The sequence below is a fragment of the Ceratotherium simum genome, chromosome 34, assembly GCF_057802395.1.
Source record: "Ceratotherium simum simum isolate JZ-2026a chromosome 34, ASM5780239v1, whole genome shotgun sequence".
Lineage (NCBI taxonomy): Eukaryota > Metazoa > Chordata > Mammalia > Perissodactyla > Rhinocerotidae > Ceratotherium > Ceratotherium simum.
Window position 1 is genome coordinate 30,076,785 of NC_141933.1, and position 24,973 is coordinate 30,101,757.

General features: G+C 46.8%; 1 protein-coding gene across 3 annotated transcripts in view; it reads right to left on the reverse strand.

Moving 5' to 3' along the window:
* Nucleotides 1-24,973, reverse strand: part of LDLRAD3 (low density lipoprotein receptor class A domain containing 3) — a 235,519-nt gene that overhangs the window by 105,830 nt on the left and 104,716 nt on the right. For 2 of the 3 annotated variants that reach the window (XM_087423126.1, XM_087423128.1), the window contains exons 3-4: nt 18,581-18,706; nt 4,096-4,230 (exon numbers count right to left, since the gene is read on the reverse strand). In XM_087423126.1, the coding sequence (XP_087279252.1) occupies nt 4,096-4,230; nt 18,581-18,706 (261 nt within the window). The remainder of the gene's footprint in view (nt 1-4,095; nt 4,231-18,580; nt 18,707-24,973) is intronic. The other variant, XM_087423127.1, reaches the window with a different exon arrangement.

Sequence of the window (24,973 nt, forward strand, 5' to 3'; positions counted from 1 at the left end):
CAATTAAGATTGAATCCAACATCTTCAAGGCCACACCCAACACGTGCATGGCACACCTGCTGGTCCTCAGATATGCCCTCCCAGGAGGAGTTCCTAAGCAACAGAAAAGCCATCTGCTGCCTGCCGCAAAGCCACTGCTTTTGGAATTATCTGGTAAACAGGCTATGCTTCCTATCAGTGAAGCCCAATTAAAATTCAATTCCTATGATCTCACTCATACGTGGAATGTAAACCACATGGACAGAGAAAACTGGACTGTGGTTACCAGGGGCAGTGGGGGTGGGGGGTGGGCACAAGGGGTGAAGGGAGTCATATATATGGTGATGGACAAACAAAAATGTACAACCCAAAATTTCACAATGTTAGAAACCATTAAAACATCAATAAAAAAAAAATTTCAATTCCTCTATAGTGTTCTTTGGTCTCTAACACATTCCCTACGGGAGAGAAAGATACGGTAATGAGTGCACATCCATGGTCCATGCCCACTTCCCATTCCTGACAGAGTCTGTTGTTGGTTGTAAAGGCCGAAGATAAGGAAGGAGATACATCCCAGACGAGCGGAGAAACGGAGGAGAGGCACACACGAAGCTCATGTCTCTACCGTGGGGATACCACTTTGTCATACACTCATCAAATCCAAAGAAAAGTATTTCAAAGGCCAGCCCCTGTGGCCTAGTGGTTAAGTTCAGTGTGCTCTGCTTCAGCGGCCTGGGTTTGGTTCCCAAGCACGGACCTACACCACTCATCTGTCAGTGGCCACGCTGTGACAGCAGCTCACATACAAAATAGACGAAGATTGGCAACAGATGTTAGCTCAGGGCAAATCTTCCTCAGGAAAAAAAAAAAAAGTATTTCAAGCACCATATTTTGTGTCATGGGGCCAGTTTTCTCCACTCCATCAAAATAAGTATTATAAAATATAATTTTTTCTTCCCACATCAATGGAAAGCAAAGATGCATTTTTCAAGGTCTGGAGGCCCAGCAGAAGCCGACAGGATGTATTTTGATTAAATGAGTTCATGTACAGAGGTGCTCAGCACAGCAGCCAGTGCACAGACAGGCTCGGCAAATGTTTACTGTTGTTAAGACAACAAGTGGTCAAATCCCGTGTAAGATGACATCCTGTCCAGTCAAGATGCCTCTGAAACTCTTCAGGAAGACACCACACGGAGCCCAGTCTCTCAAAAGCCCAGGATGAGTCAGGTTTCCCCAGCACTGGTACCCTGGTGTCCCTCATTCAAGCACCAAAATTAGCAGTCAGGTTGCATTTAGAGGCTCTGTGAGATGAGGAAAGCATACGCTTCCATAACAGAATCACCTCGGGGCAGGGGGACGTTCACACTGGAAGAGGGACGCAGGACTGCAGACTGGCCAAGGGGACGGCAGGTCCAGATTCCCATCTCATGCTCTCTGCAGGGCATGCTCCCATCAAGGGAAGGACAGAATCATATACTCTCTTTAAACAACAATAATAGTACTTATTATGATTATTTTAATCAACTGTAGATACTTGATCTCACACAACTTAAATACACATGCAGCGTAATACCACATAGGGTGCAAATTAAATGGAGCTTAGTAACATAACACCTTACAAAGACATCTTTTCTAGTCTTCAGCGCTTACTGAATCCACTCTGTGCAGGGCACTGTGCTACTAGGTGGATTCTGTGGAATTCAAGAGGCAAAAAGGACACCCTTCCTGTTCTTACATAGCTAATGGCGATGGCTTTCCATAACTGGCACCCTTGCAAGGAGGCTGTTATATTGCTGGCAAGGGACAGCTGTTACTCACGCCCTGATGGGACTTCCTGATGGGAGCATGTGCAAACAGCTTATTTTCCAAGGGGATGTCATTGGCTGTGGAAGGCACAAAGCTGAGACTCTAAGGAAGGTTGCTCCAAGTAAGGTATTTGTCAAGAGCAGGGCTTCGTGTGTCTGTGTCCACCACCACCTCGTCCTACACCTCACGTTTATAATGTGAGAGTACAATACAGAGAGAGGGGCTGGATTCAGAAACACCAACCTCAGCCAGCCTGCAGAGGGACAGTTCTCAAGGGCAAGCAAAAATCTGATAGTGGCGGGGGGGGGGGGGCGGGGGGGGGGCATCAGGACGCAGTCCCTAACTGCCAAGTTTTACACTTGGAAGTCCTTTTGCTGAACATCTCAGGGCACCAGTAGTGAGTCTAGGATACCTAGTCACGTAAGAAATTATATAAGAAACAATATTTACAATTCCTCAAGCCCTCCCATCTATCCTAATATGTACTTGACTTTGTGGCTGTTGCTCCCCTATTTGGTGTCTGTCACTGTCAATGGCATATGCCACAGGAGGTATATTGGCACATGTTTTGGTTTATAAAAATTTGACTTTGTGTAAAGGCTAGAAACACCTTGCCTCAGAAGTTTAGAAATTCCCAGGCAAATGGCGAGATTAGACACCTCTCTAAAGAGACTATAGAACGGCGGTGCTCAGACTTGAATGTGCATTCGAGTCACCTGGAGGGCTTGTTAACACACAGATTATACCACCTCCCGGGCTGATTTAGTTGCTCTTGGGTGTAGCCTGAGCTCCGCATTTCCAAAGAGTTCCCACGAGATGCTGATGCTGCTGATCTGCAGATCACACTTTGAGAACCCGCAGTGAAGAGAAGACCAAGGAGGGGTTTTCCAGGCAAGGACAATCAGACGCTAGTTGTACCCAAGACTCGCCTCCCAGAGCTCTTCTCCACACAGATTTTGGTGAAGTCTATGCTGATACACATTTTATCCTTCCTCTCCTATGGACCTCAGGCATCCAGGTCTAGATTGACCGTAACCCTTGGTGTGTGACCCACTTCTACCAGTGGTCCATACATGACCCCTCTCTTCATTTCTTCATTTTTATGTTTCTTCATGTTTTTAATAACATGATAAACACCAAACAAAATAAAAGCTACGACCTCGAAAATAACCTGCACCTAACTTCACAGAGCTTATCCTGTCCATCCTATCTCCCAACACATGAGTCAACCAGTTAACCATCATTCCCTCACTTTTCTTTTTCACAGTTTTATTAAATCTATAAACTGTGGAACAGTCATACAGCGGAATATTGAACAACAGTTGAAACAAATGAATTCTACCAACGAACAATAACAGGAGTGAATCACCGCAATATAATGTTAACGAAACAAGTAGAGACTGCATACAGATGATACCAGTTGATAACATCAGAAATATATACTTTTTAGGATGCCTTTAAAATGAACATACATTTTTAATCTTTGTATTTTTTTCTAATCCCTGAAGAAATACATGCTTCCTGGAAAAGAGTCAATGAGTAAAGAAATGTACCCGGTCAGTTTTAACAGGGGAGGATATGACCCCACTGTGTCCTTCTGCGACCCTCAAAAAGCTCATCCCTCCATCCGCCAACTGCATCCTTCAGCTCCCACAAAACAGCTCTAAGATCGAGAGCTCTGATACGAGCAGGCAATTCACACAAGAGAAGGCAAGTAGTAAACAAACACAAGGGGGAAAATGTTAACTCTGCTCATAATCAGAGAAATACAAATTAAGACATTGGGGAGCTATCTTCCCATGACTACTAAATTCACAAAAATGGAAAAAACAAAACAGCAGCGAATGCCTGAGATATTACCATAAAACTGACATGCACAGACAATGCTAGCAACAGTGTAAAGAAAGAAAAAAAAGATTTCAAACAGCTGTATTGAGGGTGTAGCCACAAACCATGCAGATGCCCTGCTCTGCAGAATTTATCCTGGAGAAGTAACTGAATGGAAAGAAACAACCGCAGTGCCCCCAACAATGTAACGACTCAGAAAACCACAATAGAGCACCAGGACTGTATGTAACACAGGTGGGGCAGAGTACAACTGTGGAGAGAAAAACGTATATATGATATTTAATACGTGGGAAATACAAAATGGCGGGTGCATTATAGCTAAAACCAGGCGTACGAGGACTGCGAGGTAAAGGGCAAAAGTTAACAGAGCCGTTGTATTTGCAGGTGGTCTGGGGGTGGCTTTCTTCCTTTCGGTGTTACTGTGGTGTGGCAATTACTTTTTAGAGCTTGGGGGGCTCCTACCTTGAGAACTTTCACAGCTTTCCTCGTCGCTGTTGTCCTGACAGTTGTTCTGCCCGTCGCAGATGAAGCTCTTGTCAATGCAGAGGCCGTTCTTGCAGTGGTAGCGGGCGGTGGAGCAAAGCAGAGGGTTTGCTGCTGTGAAGGGAAACAGAGCAGATCACCAGGGAGGCCAGCGAGTCCCCTGGGAATCCCCGGAACCTTCTCCAGCCAGGACTACGTCCTGCTCAGGAAGCAGGGAGCTCATCTCCTAAGAGGTCTGACTCAAAGCCTGTCCTGGGAGACTGGCCATCCAATGCCCTGGACAGGACAAGACTTACTCCGCCCCATTCTAAATGCTCCTTCTCCTAAGTCACCATGCTGGAGCCCTGTAACCAAACCAACATGGCCAGAGGGCAATGCTTCATTCACCCCAAGTGGTAACCTCCAGGAGGGCCAGCAGCCTCTGAGGGGCCTGGGGCAAAACCTGAACCTCCTGGGAGAGGCAGGAGTGGAATGGCTGGCAGCATAAGAGACACACAGAGAAAAGCAAAGCCAGAGGAGTCGCCAAGTCGGGGATCCATGAACCTCTGCCACCGAGGGAGTGACGGTAGGCTCTGCTCCCGGAGCTGTGTCGATCCTTCCGTTCCCTAACCATGGACCAGTCACATGCATCTTTACAGCTCCGCAAGGTAAACCCAGTGGTCTCAATCTCTTCTTTCGAACCAAAGAAGCCCATTAACCCACCTAGTCAGCCTGAATGGCTCCCCCGTGAAGCTCCCTGTTCTAGGCACTTTCAAGAACCTCAAAAGAAATGACATATCGTCCCTCATCTTCAGGAAAAGGGTGGCAAGTGGCCAGGGTGAGGTCAACACAAAACTACTTAACAACATGTAGGCAAATCTCCACAGAAAACCAGTATTTCTACAGCACAATTTATCTTGCTTCCCCGATCCCTGAAGTGCAATTCAAACGAGGCTCATTCCAGGGCTCTATTTTCAATAAATGAAGCAGCAAAGTAGAAATTACTCCAGTCCCAGCTCCGCCAGTTATTAGCTGCGTAATCCTGGGCAAATTACCTCACCTCTCTGAGCCTCGGTTTCTTTATCTGTGGACAGTATTGGCTACGTCATTTGTGGGGCCCAGTGCAAACTGAAAAATGTGGGGTCAACTGTTCAAGAATTACTTAAAAATTCAAAGAGGCAAATGCAGGGCATAAAACCAAGCGTGGTGCCCTGCTAAGCTAAGCAGGGCTCTGCCTGACTGTGCCGGCCACAGGCCCAGGAAGCTGGCCCTGCTACTTACAGCATTCATTTGAGCACCAAATGAGATGACGTGGGAAAACGCACAGTGCGAAGTCTGACACATGCACAGGCTCAGGGAATGCGAGACGTGCTCCCCTAGTTACGTCTGCCTCGGTCCCCCAGAGTGTGGCCCTCCCTGGAGGAGTGATATTGGTGACGAGGCAGAGGGGTCGTCCTGGATCTGGGGTAAGGAACTGAGCCTGCACCTGCACTACACGTGGTGGGAGAGCCCCACCACAGAGGGGACGCCAGCCCAGCACTGAAGACTGCCACGGGATCCAGAGCACGTCAGCGCACTGTCTCTCGGCGGTCCTCAACTCAAGACGGCAGCTATGATACATCTTCCCCGAAGCCTCACTGAGCCATTGTTCAGATACACGGAGACTGTGGCCGCAGGACTGTCAACTTCACAGGCTCCGTAAACCAGAAGGACTGCAGAGGTTTTTACGTTTTAACTACTCAACTCAGAAAGTCTGATTTGAAAGGTGAGAGGAGGTAGAGGGATGGGGGAAGCCAGGGCTCTCGGTTGTGAAGACGACAGACCCGTGTGAAGCCGAGCAAAAGCAGCCTGGCCTGAAAATGGCAGTTTCATTATTGAAACCACTGTGGGCCAGAGCATGGTGCAACCTGATCAAGCCGAGACCAAGGGCTGACTCCAGCCAAAACCAAAACAGGGAAACCCCAAACCACATATCACATTCGGTTTCTGCCATGGCAGCCCTCCAAAGCCCTCAGCACCCCACAACGGGGGCCTTCAGCTTCCCTGGGCCCTGGCGGGCCTGTCTACGCAGCCCAGCGTCAGCGACAGTCAGCTCACTCCAAGGACAGTCTCGGAAAGGCACACTAATTGCTCCAGGCCAGGCGGTTACTGCTCCTGTGAACGCCCCAGGGCGGAGGGCTGCGCTGAATCACCCTTGCTGACCCTGCTCGCCTCTACTCACTGCGCTTCAGCCTGAGACCCTTTCAACCTCACAAACTTACCCACGGAAAAGAAGTCATATATGTGTGTGTAGATGTACATACTACATACATACGTGAGTATCTACGTATGTATGTGCATATACAGATCACACATATCTTCAGGATGAACTAAGACTGACCATACCTTAAGACACAGCTCTGATAAAGAATCCAGACTGATAGAAAACAAAGTCACAGGCTGGTTCTAATGCATATAACCAAAAGGACTAGTAGCCAGAATATATAAAGAATTCTCACAACTCAGAAGGAAAAAGATGAACAACTCAATAGGAAAATGGGCAAAGAATATGATCAGGCAATTCCCATAAGAGGAAAGAAAAATGGCAATGACAACGTGAAAAAACGCTGACTGTCTTCACCAGGAATGAAGCGACACTTTAACCACATCAGACTCGCCAAACTTAAGCTCTAAATACCAAGTTGTTGGCAAGGACGTGGAATGAGAGGAAGTCTCACAGACTCCCAGTGAGAGGGCAAACTGGTAGACCCACCTGGAGACCAATTTGGTAACATCTGGTCAAGTTTAAGGTGCACATGCCCTTTGGCCCAGTAATTACACTTCCAGCTGTCTGCTCCAGGGACAGTACTGACCAAACAAGAACGTTTACTGAAGCACTGTTTGTAAAATAAGAAAATTGAAAATGACCCAAATGTTCACCCACAGGAGAACAGATACAACGTGCTCCATTGTTACAACAGAATTCTACAGCAGGGCTTGGCTAACTTTTTCTGGAAAGGGCCAGATAGTAAATATTTCAGGCTTTGCTAACCCTTCGGTCTCTGTCTCTGTCTTAACCACTCAACTTTGCCATTGTAGTGCAAAGCAGCCACAGAAAATTCCTAAAGGAAGGGCACGGCTATGTTCCAATAAAACTTTATTTACAAAACTCTGGCCAAACCTGGCCCACAGGCCATAGTTTGCCAACCTGTGCTGAACGCACAGTGAAAAATGAATGAGCTCCGAGTCAAGATGGATAAATCTCACAAATATAAAAGTGAGGGAGGAAAGCAAGTTATAGAAGAATATGTATAGTGTTGTACCACCTATATGAAGTTACGCATGTAAAAGAATGCTACTTATTATTGAGGGATACAAAAATATACACGGAAAGAATTAAAACTTGCATTGGAAGAAACAACCCTAAGTTCAAGACAGCAGATGCCTCTGGAGAGAAGGGAGAAAGATAAGATCTGAGAGGGGTATACTGCAGACTTCTAATGATATTTGGTAACATTTTATTATTTTAAAAATCTGAAGCAAATAAGGCAACATGGTAATAGGATTTTTTAAATTGAGATACGATTGAAATATAACATTATATTGGTTTCAGGTGTACAACATAATGATTTGATGTATGTATATATTGCAAAATGATCACCACAGTAAGTCTAGTTAACATCCGGCACCACACGCCGTTGCAAAATTTTTTTGTGTGATGGGAACTTTTAAGATCTACTCTCTCAGCAACTTTCAAATATACAATACAGAATTATTAACTATAGTTAATATAGTTATATTATTATAATATGTATTATTAATAATATAATATGGTATTATTACCTATAGTTAATATAGTTGTATCATAACATAATGTATTATTAATAACATAACATTACATTATTAACTATAGTTAATATAGTAAGATAATATAATAATAACTGTAGGTAATACAATTTTTAAAACAGGGTGCTGGGAAGGCAGGTGTTCATTGGATTTTACTTTTCCTTTTCAGTATGTTTGAAAGACTTCACTAAACATTTTTAAGAGCCTAGTCTGGCAGAAACGTTCCCGTGATCACTCACTTTCCTGTCCTCTACTCTTCCCCCCACCAAGTCCCTCTGACCCACGAACATCCGTTTTTAGCGTCATCTTCCACACTCAGGAGCCCGGTTGCTCAGAGGACTCAGGTACACGCTGGTGAACAACCACACTGGGATTCCTCTTCGTCAACGGTTCCATATAAAACACTGTGTTCCCCACCACGACCCAGTGCAGGGCAGAGAAACAGAGAGGACGCTGGAGGAACACTCCCAAACCAGCAGCAAGCCAGAAAAAGCAGCCTCGGAACCATCAAAACACACACTGCAACATTCACGCTCTTCAAGGGCCAGAAGCTGCCTGCCTTCGTCTCGCTCAGGGTCTACTGATTCTCCGTTAGGTAAATTCCAACGAAGTTTGTGTCCCGGTTCCCAAGGACACAGCAAATTAGAAGGGAGAGGGGATGCTGTTGCCACTCTGCAGAAAAAGTGCCAGCAAGAAATAAAAGCTGACAACTACGCAAAGAGACAGAAAAGCTATAAAAAGCAACCTTAAGAATTCCAAAAGCAGAGCAGCTGAAGACAGTTTCACGAGACCAGAAAGTTCTAAACGGAGCCAAAGGCAACCCTGTATTAGTCCAGTCTAAAAATCACCACTCCTAAGAATGGCCCTGCACTGTTTACAAAGGTGAACACTGATCAAGCCGTGATGCAAGGCATCTGGGAGTGGCTCCTGTCAAGGACGGTCCTCAAAGGCAAGAACGTGCAGTTACCAGGCAGACTCACTTAACCAGAGTGGCGAATCTCCCAGAGACCCCAGAGAGCCCAAGTTTCACTCTGTTTCTTCCAGGGCCTCTGCAGCTATGTACAGGCTCAGCCAAAGCTCACAGTGAGTGCACAGGGGACTAGGGTGGACCAAGCCTGTAGGCTCTGGGTGGGCAGGGGTCAGTCTTGGGGGTTTCTGTGGTCCCATGGAGCCTCATCCAGGACCCTGAAACAGTAACTGCCCAACAGACAACTCATCAGCTGACCAGGAAACGCTTCCTACTTTGGTATGTTACGTCTTGGTATCTCCTAGCAACATTTAATGTGCTCCAAATGAATGTTTTCTTTGTCCTTGCTAAGGTTTACCAGTCACTGAAAAAGGTATTATTTTACTTGGTTAAGCAGGGAGGGGAACACTGTATTTTATAGTACTTATTTCAATAAGGATGGAGGAAATTGTCTGCAGAGTCAACTTCAAAAACTCGAGTGTGGATTCAAAGGCGCCTCAGTTATTATTACCACAACAAACACAGGGATCTGAGGACCTGTTTCCCAGCCCACAGCACTCAGGAGAGAGAACTCGTCTCCCTGCCAAAGGGAGGGAGGAACGACTGAGGGGTAAGCTCAGTGGTTAATTAAACTGGCGGCATCTACTTCAACCACATCTGAAGGAAAGGACCAGGGGCCCACTGCGGTCTCCCAAAAGCAACTGACCGGCTCCAAGACAGGAAATGAAGCAATCTGTCTCCAGCAGGACGTAGGAAATGTCACCTTTAATCCATTTAAAGTCTGTGAAGTCGGCCCCTCTCCCACCTCAAACGGTTCTTGACAAAACACATCAATGAGAAACTCCTCGACACCAGCCCCCACATTTCCCATCTGCACCCCATCCTGCGGCGGCTACGGCCGCTTCCTCGCCGAGCATCCCAACCTCATGGCCTCCAAGGGGATCTTGTCTTCCCAGCCCCAATTTCCCTGGAAACCAGGCAAGTGGGGGAGATGGAGCTGCCCCAAGACTTCCTCTGTTCCAGGACGGAGGGCGCCTGGCCCCAAGTCTCCCTGCAAATAATCCATCCATTAACAAGCGTGGTCCCTTTGTGGCCTGGAAGATGCTCGCAGCCCCGCCCTTCAAAGGGGAAGAGGTGGCCTGTCTGTGGCGCTGCAAGTTCTTGCCTTCCCTTCAGAGCCCGCTCCACAAGGCCTCTCCCAGCAGCCCTCTCCCACGAGACAGAGCGTGTGGCCCACGTGCAGCCACATTCCGGAGCTGGAACCTCCTCCATGTCTGCAGGAGGAGAAGGGGCCGGCCCTCTGGGCAAGAGGAGGACGCCAAGACCCCTCAGTCTCGCTTGCCTTTTCACAGCCTCTAAGGACTCCAAGGAGTTGAATTTTCAAAACTGCTCTCAAGTTGGCCTCGGTGGTGGTGGCAGAACTCTGATTCACCGCTGAAGGCGGTTTGCTTCCTCCTCCCTATGTAGACTCCCCGGGCAAGGCCGCCTCCCGTTCAGCACCCAAGCCCACCTTTGATCCAGTGTCACCGCTTCAGCCACCAGCTTTCTGTGGATGGCTCCCCAGACCTTCCCTCTAGCAACAAACGTCTTTCTCCTGAGGCCTCGTGGACACCGCTGCCCAACACCCCCTCTCCTCAAATCTGCGCGTCTGACACGGACACCCTACCCCTCTCCCTCTTCCTGAGGGTCCACTTCCATTAAAGGGACCGCCGTGTCCCCACTCCCCAGGCTCCAGCTGTGTCTGACCTGCTCCCTCTCCTCACCCTGCACTTGGCTCCTCACTGGGTGCAAAATACCATCCCAGATTCTGAACTTCCCGTGATCCACCCAGCCTACCATCCCAAGCACACATTTTGCTGCAATGGTTGAGAGCAAGAGAGTGAAGTCCACTTGGGTTCAAATTTCAGTTCTATCACTCACTAGCAACGTGATGTCAGGAAAATTAAACTTCTCTCGGCCTCAATTTCCTCATCTTTAAAATGGGGGTAAAATAGTGCCTGTCATAAGATTTTGTGAAAATTAAGTGAGATAACGCATGCAAGTTACTGAGAATAGCATGTGGCCCACAGAAGGTACTCAAGAAATGCTTATTATAATTATTCTCTATTATTGGGATACATATTAGGATAATGGTTAAGAGTTCAGACCCCCGATTTATACTGTACGGGTTGATATATCGACTGTACAACTTACTGTGTGACCACTGGCAAGTTATTCAACCTTTCCACATCTCCATTTCCTTATCTATAAAAAGGGAATAATAATATTACCAACCTAAAACGAGGTTGCACATGTAAAGCATATAGAAATGTGCCACATACAGAGTACGTGCTTGGTAATTGTCAGCCAAGTGGCTTCTTATGCTCTGTACAGTCTGCATACCTCTCAGCCTCCCTGCCTGGGCCCTGAGCCTAAAATACCCCATGGAACTGTACTGCCAAGTTTTTAATGGTACCCATCCTCCTAGGTCCATTTCCTTCGGCAAACCCCACTGATGAGCCCAGAGGGAAATCATCTCTCCCATCACTGGTCTCACAGTACTCCCAACTGTCAACCCCATTTTAGTTATTCAGGTGTGAGTATTTTTGTCTCCCTCGCTTGAGTATAACCTCAACAATGCCAGGGTCCTGCGACTGACCCATCTCTACATCCCCTGCAGCATCTTGCATGGCGTCTGGCACAGAAATTGTGGAAAGAGGATGAGCGTCTGAAAGAAGGTAGGAGCTGGGTTCATGAACAATGGATGGCCTAAATGTACCCTCTGGGTGCACATCTGAAACAGCAGAAGAGGATCAAGACGTCCACATGTTGAGAATATAGCCTGACTGCCTGCCTTCCTTCTTTAATCCTTTGATTAGTTGCTTGGTCCATTCATTCAACAGACATTTACTACTGACTATTTCCTTTAAATAAAGCACTCTACTAGGCACTGGGGATACAAGAAAACCCAGTCTGTGTTCTTAAAGAGCTTAGATTCTAGTGGGGAGACAGACAAGTCAACATGCAATGAAGACAGAACATGAGAAGAACGATTTATTCCACACGTATTTATTGCATGCCAAAGCTGAACCAGACAACAAGCTTGGCACTGGGAATACAGCTGTGAACCACACCAAAGCACCATCTCATGGCCGTCACAACACGGTCGGGAAGACAGAAGATAAACAGAGCGGTGCTAAAGCTGAAGAGAAGAGTGACGCAGGGGAAGGAGACAGTGGGAGACGCGAGGAGAGGAGTTATTTTCCACAGGGCATTCAGGGCAGGCCTCTCTTATGAGGTGGCATTCGTTTGGAGAAGGCCCGGGATGGTGTGCAAACACACAGGAGAATGACCCAGCCCAGCCTTGGCAAACCAGGGACATCTCCCTAAGGAAGCAAGTCACACGGAGTCTTTAAGGAGCCCGTGATGCAGCAGCACTGGAGCGTGGGCCGGAAGAGGCCTCCCACTGCAACTCCCCCTGCACCCAGCCCATCCCACGTCAGGCACGGCCCCTAGAGGCTCTGCTGACGGATGGGCTGAGGAGTGAAGAGGAAATGCAGACTCGGATCTGTTTGACACAAACAGAGCCATAGAAATACGCCAGCACCGAGCGGTTCCACGGACAAAAACCACAGATACTCTGGCTAAATGGTTCAGCTGTTTAGGAAGATAGGCCAGAGTTCACCAGCAGTGGAAACCCCGTCCAGAACACAGTGGTTTTTCTGGGCTCAGCTACACTGGAAGCAGCAGCAGCAGATCCTCAGCCTGAATCAATTACCCACCGCGGTCCCCAGACCACCCTGCCATCTCAGTTCTTGGCAGGAGTCTCCACCCACGTGAACGAGGATCAGGGTGAGAGCTGTGCTGTCAGCTGATCCAGGGTCTCACTTCCAGCCAAGGACGTCTGAGCACAAGGCAGAAGGAAGAGGCCAAACACAGCGAAAAGGAGAAAGGAAGAAAAGTGAAAGAGTGAAATCCCAGCATTGGGATCCTCTGAAAGGAAATACTGGTTCTTGCTGATCCTCAGTCCTGAGTGCACATGAACACAAATGCTGGAAAACCTCCAGCTGGAAAACAGCTCTTTAAAATTATGATTCTCCTTGGGGCCCGTCCAGCGGCACAGTGGTTAAGTTCACGCACTCTGCTTTGGCGGCCCAGGGTTCACGGGTTTGGATCCTGGGCTCAGATCTACATACAACTCATCAAGCCATGCTGTGGCAGTGTCCCACACGCAAAATAGAGGAAGACTGGTGCAGATGTTAGCTCAAGGACAATCTTCCTCAAGCAAAAAGAGGAAGGTTGGCAACAGATGTTAGCTCAGGGCCAATCTTCCTCACCAAAAAAAACCTCTCTCCAGTTATTTGTTAAAAGTCAAGACATTACCCAACAAAACCTCTCCTTTATCTTTTATTTATTTCTTTTTACCATTTTATTACGGAAATTTTCAAAGATATACAAAAATAGAGACTGGCATAGTGAACCCCCATGTTCCAACCACCTGGCTTTAACAATTATCAACTCACTGACAATTGTTTCAATCCTTCCCATCCACTGCGCCTCCTCTAACAGGACAGACTTAAAGCATATCCCAGGTATCATGTAATTTCGTCTTTATATATTCTGGTGACTATTTCTCAAAGATAAGGATTTTTTAAAAATAATAAACAGAACACCATTCTCTAACTTAAAAATTTAACAGGGCCTTATTATCATCAAATATACAACCACAATTCAAATTTTCCCAATTATCTCAATTTTTTCTTTTTAACAGTTGGTTTGAGTCAGGATTGAAATAACGTCCACACACTGCATTTGGCTGATTTGTCTCTCAGTCTCCTTCAATCTATAGGTTCCCTCTTCTTTTCGTTTCCTCAGAATTTATCAATGGATGAAACTGGGTCCGGAAGAATTTCCCACATTCTGGATCTGGCAGTTTGCCTACCCATGGGGTCACTCACATGGTCCTCTGTCCCTGAATTTCCTGTAAGCTAATTGTTAGTGCTATGGACTGTATGTTGTATCCCCCAAAATTCATATGTTGAAACCCTAACCCTTCAAGGGATGGTATTAGGAGGTGGGGCCTTTGGGAGGTGATTAGGGTTAGATGAGGTCATGAGGGTGGTACCCTCATGAGAGAATTAGTGCCCTTATAAGACAAGGAGGAGCTAAGGGATTTCTCTCTCTGTGTGCATGCACCAAGGAAGGCCATGTCAGGACATAAATACCAAGAACCCGACCGTGCTGGTACCCTGGATCTTAACCTTCCAGAACTCTAAGAAATAAGTTTCTCTCGTTTAAACCACCCAGTCTATGGTATTCTGTTATAACAGCTCAAACTGACTAAGACAGATTTAGAGGCTCAGTCAGATTCAGGTTGGATGTTTTGAGCAGAAATATCTCATAGCAGTGATGTGTGCTCCTGTTGGGTCATACAAGAAGGCAAATAACACCTGGTTGTCTCTTTTCTTGTGATGCTAAAACTGACTTGTGAGAGGTTCCAATTTCAGGTTGGATGCAGTAATCATACCCTATCGTGGCCCTCCCACTGAATGCAGCTAAAAAATACCTGGACAGAATACACATAGCAGGAGTTTTTAGATTCTGAAAAGTAAACAAGCGGGCCAACTGGGAAAGAAGACTGAAATTTGAACCATCACTGAAATGGCAGTTAAGTTTACTTTTTCCCCCCTCTCAGAGTCCCAGGAAACTAGAAAGTATCAGAGAGAGATCGTGAAGAAGGAGGGACTTGGGAAAGTAACTCCATAACGTTATTTATGAACTCCTGCTGATCCCAAGCTGCACGTGCATGGATCTGGTCCTGATCAGCACACCAAAGATGCCGAGAACTGAACTCAGAGGCCTCTGTCCAGGTCCCAGACTGACCCCTGGGAAGGGCATATGCAGGACAGATGTAAACAGCACCACAAAAACAGTTCAAAACCTATTGCAATTGCAGCCCACAGAGGGCTGGTAGGAGCTTGTGGCCTGACCCAACAGGGTCACTTGCCTACTAAACCAAAAATATAAGCATTCTATGTAGGATTTAAAGACAACCCAGAGTGTCACGTGTAATAATCAAAATATCCAGAACATAATCGAAAATCACTTGCGATATGAAAAATCAGGAAAAATCTCAATTCTCATGGGAAGAGATAATCAACAGACACCAAGGCCAAGATAAGACAGACGCCAGAATTATGTGACGAAGACTTTGAAGCAGCTGTTACACAAACACTCTAACAAGCAAGCACAAACACTCCTGAAACAAATGGAAACTAGAAGGTCTCAGCTAAAAAACAGAAGATATAAAGAAGAACCAAAAGGAAATTTTAGAACTGAAAAATATAGTAACTGAAATAAAAAATAACTGCACCGTATGGGCACGAAAGCAAATTGGAGATGACAGAGGAAGAAGTAAACTTGACAAAAGATTAATAGAAATTATCTAATCTAACAATTTAAAAAGAAAAAAGACTGATTAAAAAATGAACAGAGCCTTAGGGACCTGTGGGGCAATGACAGATGATCTGAAGTTATCAGAATCTCATAAAAAAAGGAGAAAGAATGCAGTACTTAAATATTTGAAGAAATAATAGCTGAAAAGGTACTAAGTATGGCAAAAGACAAAAACCCACAGATTCAAAGAGAACCCCACACAGGATAAAGTCAAAGAAATCCACACACCCAGACACACTATAATCTAACTGCTGAACTAAAGACAAAAAAAAAAAATCTTCAAAGCAGCCAGAGAAAAACGATGCATTCTCTATGGGGAAACAACTTGAATGACTGCAAATTTCTCATCGGAAACCACAAAAGCCAGAGGAAGTGGCACAATAATTTTTAAAGTGCTTAAAGAAAAGAACTGTCAACCGAGAATTCCATATGCAGTAACAATATCCTTCAGGAACAAAGGTGAAATAAAGACCTTCTAGATGAAGGAAAACTAAAAGAATCTATTGCCAGCAGACCTGCTTTAAAAGAACTGCCAAAGGAAGTTCTTCAGACAGAAGGGAAATGATCCCCGGAGGAGACTTGGAAGATCAGGAAGGAAGGAAAAGCAACCAAAATAGTAAATATCAGGGTAAATATAATAGACTATTCTTCTCCTCTGGAGTTCTTTAAAATATATTTGAAAATTTAAAGCAAAAATTAAAACACTGCCTCTGGGGTTTTCAATGTATGGAGGTTACTACCTAAGACAACTATCACATGAAGAAATCTATAGAGTGACAGGGTTTCCACATTCCACCTGCAATGGACAACACAGATTCAAAGCTGTCGGTGAAAAGATTGACTGCTGGTTTTGGAGTTTTCAGCCTGATCCATTCATCATCAAGCTCCCATCAGTTTTACATCTAATGGTTTTAGCAGCCATTGATGACCCATTTCTCCATTAGGGGTTAAAAACAGATACTCTCCTTCTCTCACTCTGCTGTTAACAGTGGGTAGTCTTCAATAAAAAAGAACTTTCCTAAGTCAGCTACTTAATCACTCAGAAGTAAGGGAAGTATAAATGCTTGATTCTTTCTTTTTATTTAGCAGTTTCCAAAATAGTGAGTTAGAACCACTATTTTTAAGTGGTAGATATGCCAGAGGAAAATGCTGGCTTAATCCCCAGTGACCTAATTTGGAAGGGATATAATTTACTCACTTAGACAATTAAACACCAACGTCCAAACATTTAAATCATACGGCGTCTTTAATTATGGCAAGGAGTGCAGAGGACGACACAATCATTTAGAAAGTACATGCTACACTGCGTCACACTTGCTTTTTATTGCCACTGGATTATTCTCTAGTATGTACGTATGTATGAATATATATATAAAATTACCCCCTCAGATGACAAAGTCCTCATGGACAGCAGGAAGCTGAGATCAAGCTGAGACACACTTACCAAAAGACTAAATGAAATATAAAACAAGTACGTCCTTGGACATCCTAAGCCAAAGGTGAAATCCTAGTAAATATGGTCTTCCCCTCAATCACTCACTTTTTTGCTTTAAGTCACTATATATTTTTAAAATCAATTACTCTGTGCCAGCCACTACACTAGGCACTTTTCAGATATTATCTCATCTAATTCCCACAAGAATCCCAGGAAGCAGGCTCTCAGCAGCCCCATTCTCACGACAAGGAAACGGCCATGCAGGAGATCACGCAGTACGCCAACTCCTGCTTAATTAGGACGGGACACAAAGCTCAGGCCAGACTCTCCAGCTCCAGAGTCACTCTGCTCAGTCAGGCCCCTCCCCGGTTAGTGACAGGCATCCTCCCTGCCCAGGTGGGCTTCAGTCACTCTGTTAACCTTTGAACAATCTAGCAGCTATGCTGTATTTCTGCCACTCGAGACCCAGAAGATGAAATAAGGCAAGAGGAGGAGGCACGGGGGAGAGTTATAAACTCCCCGTGTCCCTGCTGGGAGGGCAGAGCAATGACTGTTCCCTGGGAAGACATAAAAAACACAGGAAACAGTCACCCTCCTCTTCAGGGACTCAGAACCAACAGGGTAAGGGAAAATCAATTTATCAAAATAGTCAGTGATGTCACTAAAACTTATGTTTTGAAGAAAAAATTAATAACATGAGAAAACGGTCACAATAAAGTGGACATCTCAATTGAGCACACTAGAGAAGACATATATATATATGAAGAGAGAGAGAGAGAAAGGACTGGTACAAAACAGCCCAAATGTTAACAGTGTTTCGTTCTGGGCTGTTTTGTTTTCCTCTTTACACTTTTCCATGTTTTGCAAGTTCTTTACAATAAACAGAAAGAAAAAATGTTATGAAAGTATGTAAGCACAGAGAATAAATGTGGAAATTTGTCCAGAGCCGACTCTAGTTCCAAGGGCTCAGCAGTCTAAACATCTAAGGGGAGAGGAAAGAAGAAAAAACGGTGAGCAGTGACCAGAGTGACCAGCGGCAGGCACAAGGCGACACACTGGGAGAGCTGGAACAATACAGAAGGCAGAGAAGAGACGCTCGCAGGTCCCTGAAGCTGCTGTGTGTGCAGTGATTTTGGACACAGAGATGCTGACAAGGAAGGGACTGCCCGTGTCCAGACCAAGCAATAGTGAAGCTCAGCATCAAGACTGCTAAGAGGTCAAGGTGGGGCAGAGAACAAGAGGGCATGTGTACCTGTCTGTGTACTGATACTATGGAATAGTATACAGCAGGTAAAAGGAATTGGGGAGTCACAAGTCAAGAAAAACTTTAGCTTTCTACACTGTTCGGATGTTTTTTCAAAAATATTTTCTTATAGTATGTATATAATTAATATATAAACATCTTTTTTGAAAGATTTTAGGGTAGGAAGGAAAGGAAGCATGTAAACATAGGGTGTTGAGTGAGACAGTCCATCAGATGAGGGGCTGCACGAGCCTAGAATTGGCTCTGCTACTTCTGAGCTGTGCGAGGCTGCGTGAGTTCACCTCTCTCTACACTTCAGATTCCTTTTCTCCTAATGGGGATAATACGTCTGCACTTACAGAGCTACTGCCAGAACTGAAAACAGAGGCGGCCCGAGGCCCTGTGCACTGAGGAGAGTCCCCATGCGTGGTAGTTGAGCATTTACATAAGAAAGAAGCAGGCAAGAAGAGAATCTGGGGGCCGAGAGACAACACCTGAGCCCATGGGTGGGTAAGAAGCACACAGACGAGGGAGGCCAGCGTGGAGGAGGCGGGCGGCGGAATGCACGCAGAACACTCACTGCAGTTCTCCTCGTCGCTCCCGTCCGGACAATCCTCAAACCCGTTACACCGGAAGCGGCCGATGATGCAGTGGACACCGCTGGCACAGGGGAAGAACGTCGGGCCGCATTTCGACTTAGCCTTGGCTGCAGGAGAAAACAAGACAGGACGTCAGGTGGTTAAGTGTTCCGACCACTGCATATCCGTCCCAGTGACCCTGAGTGTGCAAAAGGGTCCTTTCATATTTACAAGTCCCCAAAGGCTTCTTACCACCACCGCCCACCTCCAACACCCAGCTGGACTGGAAGCCCACATGCACTGTCCTCTAGGAAAGGAGTGGCTAATCGCTGCTGCAAACGTCCCGAAGAGGCCACACACAGCCCCTGCACCTGCGGGGCTCAATCAAAATGCGCCGAACAAAGGAATGAATGGGTGAGGAGATGGATGATGGATAGAGCTTGCTCTTACGGTGCTGAAGAACCATCCAGAATTCATTCCCTGACGGTCAAAATAATCATCTACTTTTAGTGAGTGCTTACTATACTCGACAGCGCGACCAGGGCTTTCCATGGATCACTTCACTTAATCCACGCAGCAACCACCCCATGGGATGCTGTGCAGAGAAGAAGTAACACAACAGGCCTGACACTGCTGTCCTTCTAAGGTTGGCCCTTGCTTGGCTGGAACATGGATTTCGGGAGGGTTCGCACCACTGTCTCATAAGAATGGCTCACTGTGCCTAAAGCGTTTATGCAAACAGCACAGTTGATGCTCAACACCTGCTTTTCTTCCAAGATTTGGGATTTTGGTACATGCTAGGCAGAGGGGACCTGCGTGACCAGCCCCAGTAAAGATGCTGAGCGCTGAGTCTCTAACCAGCTTTCCTAGTAGACAGCATTTCACCTGTGCTGTCACAACTTGTTGCAGGGGGATTAAGTGCACCCTGTGGGGCTCCAGGGAGAGGGCTCCTGGAAGTTGGAGCCTGGTTTCCTCTGGACTTCACTCCATCACCTTTTCCCTCCGTTGGTTTTTCTTCATATCCTTTCGCTGTAATCAGCCTTAGCCGTGAGTATGACTTATGCTGAGCTCTATGCATCCTCCAGCAAATCCTCAAACCTGGGGGTGGTCTTGGGGGCCCCAAAGAGGGGTGGGGTTCTTATCCCCATTTCAGAGATGTGCTGAGAGGTGAAGCGACTTGCCCAAGGTCACACAGCTGGAAAACCTGGTACTGAGGTGAAGCCTGCCCGGCACCCAGACTCCGAAGCCACACTCTCAACCAACTCAACTGCATTGCGTCTCTGTCAAAGGCTGCCACTTCTTGAAACAGAAGCCAGACTCCTGCTCAAAGAAATTCTTCTTCCACTCCTGCTGTACAAACAGTTTTAACAGAAACTGCTGTCACCCGGGCTTGATAGAGTGTCCTGCTAACCAAACAGCCCTGTGGGGTAATGTGCTTTCCTGTCAATGGTGCCGGCTGCTCCAGCCTGCGATTACGGGGAGAAGATTAGATCTACTGCTGCATCCCAGGCTGCAGCCCCCACTAGCATCTCTCTTGCCTCATGTCTTAGAGGCAGGACCCATGGTCCTCAAGAAGAAGGGCCATTTCTTCGGAACAAACAGGCAGTAAATTACCTTCACATTCCTGCCATCAGTAACACGGTAACTTTGGCAACAGCTGATGCACAATCAACAGGGTTGAAGGCCTGGGACACACCTAAGTTTTAAAACCCCATATAGCTTCGTTTCCACCTGGAACTGCTGTAATGGTGCGAGTGTGCTCTTCACAAGCACAAACCAGAGAGAGCGTCCTGGGTTCAAAGTGCGGCTCTATTTTTTATGACCTTGGACAAGTTTCCCGATATCACTGGGCCTCAGCTTCCTCATCAATAAACCGGAGGCAACACCATCCTCTTGGGCTCTAGGAAGGGTTCAGTCAATCTACACCAAATGCTCAGCACAGAGCACGGCATACAGTAGATGCTCAACCAATGGTAACGCTTACACTATTTATCATCATCATCATCATCACCACTAGGCTTACAGAATTATAAAACGGATCCTTGGGCTGCTAAAAATTTTTTTCTGATTACGAAAGTTTAAAAAGCTCATTTTGGAAGATCTCTGTGAACTGATATGAAGTGATCTCCGGGATAAACTGTTAAATGAAAAAAGCAAAGTGCAAAAGAGTATGTACAGCACTTTAACCCTCGTATAGCAAACGAAGGGGATATAAGAAAATAAACAAGTACTGGCTCATCTGTGCAGAAGAAATACAGGAAGGATAACCCAGAAACTGGTTACCAACAGTGGGTGGGTGGGAAAGGGGTGGAAAGAATGGGGTAACGGGACTGGAAGGAGAGATGAGAAGGGTGCACATGTCTCTGAGTCTACCTGCATAGCTCTGGCTCTTAGAACCATGACAATATTTCACATAACAATTAAGATCAACCACACCAGTGGCGGGGGACTCAATGGAAGACAAACAGCAACAAAGGAACATAACTGCATTACAGATGAATAACACCACCACAGTGAAGGGAGTGAGGAAGAAAAGAGCTAGCATAAGTAACTCAGGAAACCATTCCCTGACTGATTTATACGGCTAAAGAAAAAAAGAGTTGTACACAAATACTGCACGCTAGTTGTATTTGTTTGTCACAGGGGTACGGATCAGCAATTCTGAAACTACCTTTTATGTGTAGGAGGGTTGAACAAATAAGTCAATATATTGCAGATACCAAGAGCGAGGTTTCTCACTATCAGAGGAAGAAGTTACAAATAAGGAGTGGGAGGGCTAAAATGAACCCTGAGGCTCTGGACTGGATTGAAGACATCAGTATGAACTCAGGGTTTGTAAAGACAGATAGATGACAGATAGATAGATGGATGAAAGAAAAGAAAGAAAGAAAGAAAGAAAAGAAAGGGAGGGAGGGAGGAAGGAAGGAAGGAAGAAAGAAAGAAAAATGATCTGTGTGTGTGCATGGATTAGTGTACATACACATAAGCTCTAGCCCCATCTGCTAAGAAAGACCAGAAACAATACACCTCAATAGCAATGAGCACACCCAGCACCCAGATCTTGGTTTCTAAAAACCATTATCCCATAAAGAGAACCAGGGCTCCTTGGAGAAGTGGTTGATTCCAGGGGGAAAACACAAGATGAACCTGGAGTGTCCTGTGTTGCCAAAAAGTAAAGAAGTGCTCAAAATATGATGGAGGCACGTCAAAAGGACACAGAGTCAACCAGAGGGGGCTCCGATGGCCAAAGCAGGAACAATCTGAGCAAGAAAATAAATAATAGTATTGGATCATAACCCAGAGAAGAAAATAAACACCGGTGAGTCCATACTGATACCGTAAATTTTTAAATAAATAAATGGGGGACAAGGGAAAGTTCTTCCTTACAGAAGAATTCCAATTAATAAAACGTGGAGGGGATGTGGGAAATACAAAGTCACCATTAAGCAAATAGCACGGTAATAACTATTACAGGCAAGACCCAGAGATGGATGCACACAGGAGGGGACCAGCCAGCCTTGCTCTGGTCATCCTTTCAGGGATCAGGGAAGAAGGCTGCCCACAGGCTTTGACATCTAAGTTGAAAGCATTTCTTTGCAAACCTCAACATGTCACTCCCCCCTTCAGAACGTCATTGCCCTCCCATCGCCTCGGAAAAGCCTAAAGCCCCATCACAGCCCCGTGCAGCCCCGGATGCCTCTCCAATTTCATGCCTACTCCCTCTCTGTGCTCTGGCCACGCTGGCCTGCAGCTCCTCCTGGAGCCCGTCAGGCACAGTCCCACCCCAGGGCCTTTGCACCTTGCTCTTCTCTCTGCCTGGAATGCCCTCGGCCAGGGGTCGGCATGGCCCGGCCTCCACTTTATTCAGGTCTCTCTAACCACTGCCCTGCAGACCGCAGAAACGCCGACTCCCACCCTCAGCCACTGGAGCCCTTCCTCTGCTTTTCCTTCTTCTCCTTCACGGGAATGACGTCACCAGTTGTGTTGTGCTGTCTGATAAACATACACTAGTTTGAATACTTTCCTTCACCACCTCTGAAGGAGCTGCACTGTCCATTGCCTACAGCAAGTGTCTAATAAACATGTGCCCGATATACAAATGAGCCTATAAAAGGAGAGAGTGGGACTGGGTGATAATAGCTAGCGTTTACCAAATGCTTAGTATGCACTAAGTATTGTGTTCTACATTTACAGATAGCATCTCATTTACTCCTCACCAAAACCCATTTTGGAGATAAGAAAGCTGAGGTCCAGAAGAGGAGGAGCTGGACACCGCTAATAAACAGCCAAGGCTCAAACCCTGCTCTTCACTCATCTGCTCTACTGCCTCCTCAGATATTTCTAAGGCCCCATCCACTCCAAAGGACTAGGCTTTATGGAACAAAGAAAGAGACAGTGAGAATATGAATAACTGTAAATGAATTAGCTACCGTTGGATTAACCAGCTCTCGGGCCCTGCCCCTGCCCCCTCTTCAGGAACCGCTCATGAGACTCCAGGCCTCGTCAGCGATGCTCCGTGCCGGGCTGCCGTCTCGGTCAGAGGAGCCTGTCCCGTGATGACTGACATCTGCACCATCAGACGCCCGCGAAGGAACCGCCGCGGTGGATCACAGGCGGCCAGCCGAGCGCCCGGCAGAGGCTCAGAGGGAAGCCAGCTGCTGACAGCAGCTGTCGGCTGCTCCCCGCCCGCACGACCCACCGTGGGGCTCAGGGGGGTTCTGGACAAAGTCTTGATTGTGCCCCCCTCACCCCCATTTCCACAAAGGGGAGATTTCAGCATGAAACTCAGCAGGCTCCAGCAGAAGGCGGAAGACAGCCTGTGTCTAAAATCGCCCGGGCAACGGTGCACGGGGCGGCTCCGTTCCACTGAACACTGGAAGGCACCACTTTCCAAGGACCTGCTCCACGAACTTTTCAAAGCGGCAGCTCTGACCAGCAGCAAGACAGCATGCAGCTCTCCTAGAGGCTAGTTTATTTCCTGATCTGAGTCCTCCCCACCTTAGAGCCCGGTTGTCATAGTTCTAGATTTCACAGATCAGTAAAATCAAAAATGTTTAAAAACTAGATGGGAGTGGAGGAAGGACTAACATGGTTGCCAACTCTACTTCACCAACAAGGACATAAACAAACAAGCGTGCAAGGACCTCTCCTCACGATCGCCCTAAACGAAAGCTGCTTTAGCATCCCAAATCAGGAAGGACACCGTCCTCGGACCACTATTTGGGGATCATGTCAGAACTAGAGGGGAACCAGGAGACGTCCCAATGTCACCAGGTTGTGACACCCTCAGAACAAAGACCTGAGCTCTGTATGCGTGACATCTGGAGCACAGCACGTAGCCCAGAGAGCTTCACGCGATAACTTACGCTCACACTTCACAGGTGAGAAAACTGAGGCCCCAGGAGGCAATCTGACGTGCCCAAAGTCACACAGCCATTTAGGATAGACTGGTCTAGAATCCAGTTCTCACGTCCCTGAGTCTAGCCTCACTGAACTACGCTATGCTTAGGCAGGCTGCTATGGGGTCACACCTTGCCAAACCCCACATGAGGGATTGGGTTCAAGAGAGACCCCAAGAAAACAGGTTATGAGACTGAGCACCCCTCTTCCACATGGCCAGAACTTTCCAAGCCTTGGATAGAAATGCTCTTCACTAGGCATCATGTCTGTGGCTCCCACTCTGCCCAGGAAGGGCTCAGGGCCTCCCACTGGTCCTGCGTGGGCCTGCTCTCTTCCGTTGCTGGCCCAGACCCTCCCCACAAAGCAATCACAGAAAAAAGTTGGACGGGGGGTGCGATGCCAGGCCCTCTCCGTTCAGCCAGAACAGTCATGAAGTCAGCTCATCAGACCAGAAGTACCTCTCAGGCTGCGACAGCTACAGCCACAGCTGTGGGTATTCGAGGTTCTCTTCCAGACCTCCGTGGTTTGCCAAATGAGCGGCCACCTCCACCCTCTGCTCACCTCTGATTCCTGCCCCCGAATCATGCTAGCATGTGCCTAAGACAGCCTGAAGAACTAGAAGCGGGTGCCTTAAGCTCTTCTGCAAAATTACCATCCTCGCTTTGTAAACTCAAGACACAGCTCAGTGTGAAAAATTCAAATGACAGAGAAATGTACAAAGGGAAATGTAAAAATTACCCCAAATTGCCACCACCCAGGGAAGTCTGCTGTGGCCATTTTGGTAAACATGCTCCTGAAGCCCGGTCTCACAAACTAGAGGGTGTAAATGGACAGCCCTAGGACCTCGTTAAAACACAGTGGGTCTGCAGTGCAGCCCGGGATTCTGCATTCCTAACACACTCCCAGGCGATGTCAATGCTGCTGGTTCCAAGCCCTTCACTTCCGAGTAGCAAAGGACCATTGTCTCGTTTGCTGCTGAACCTCCAATGTCCAGA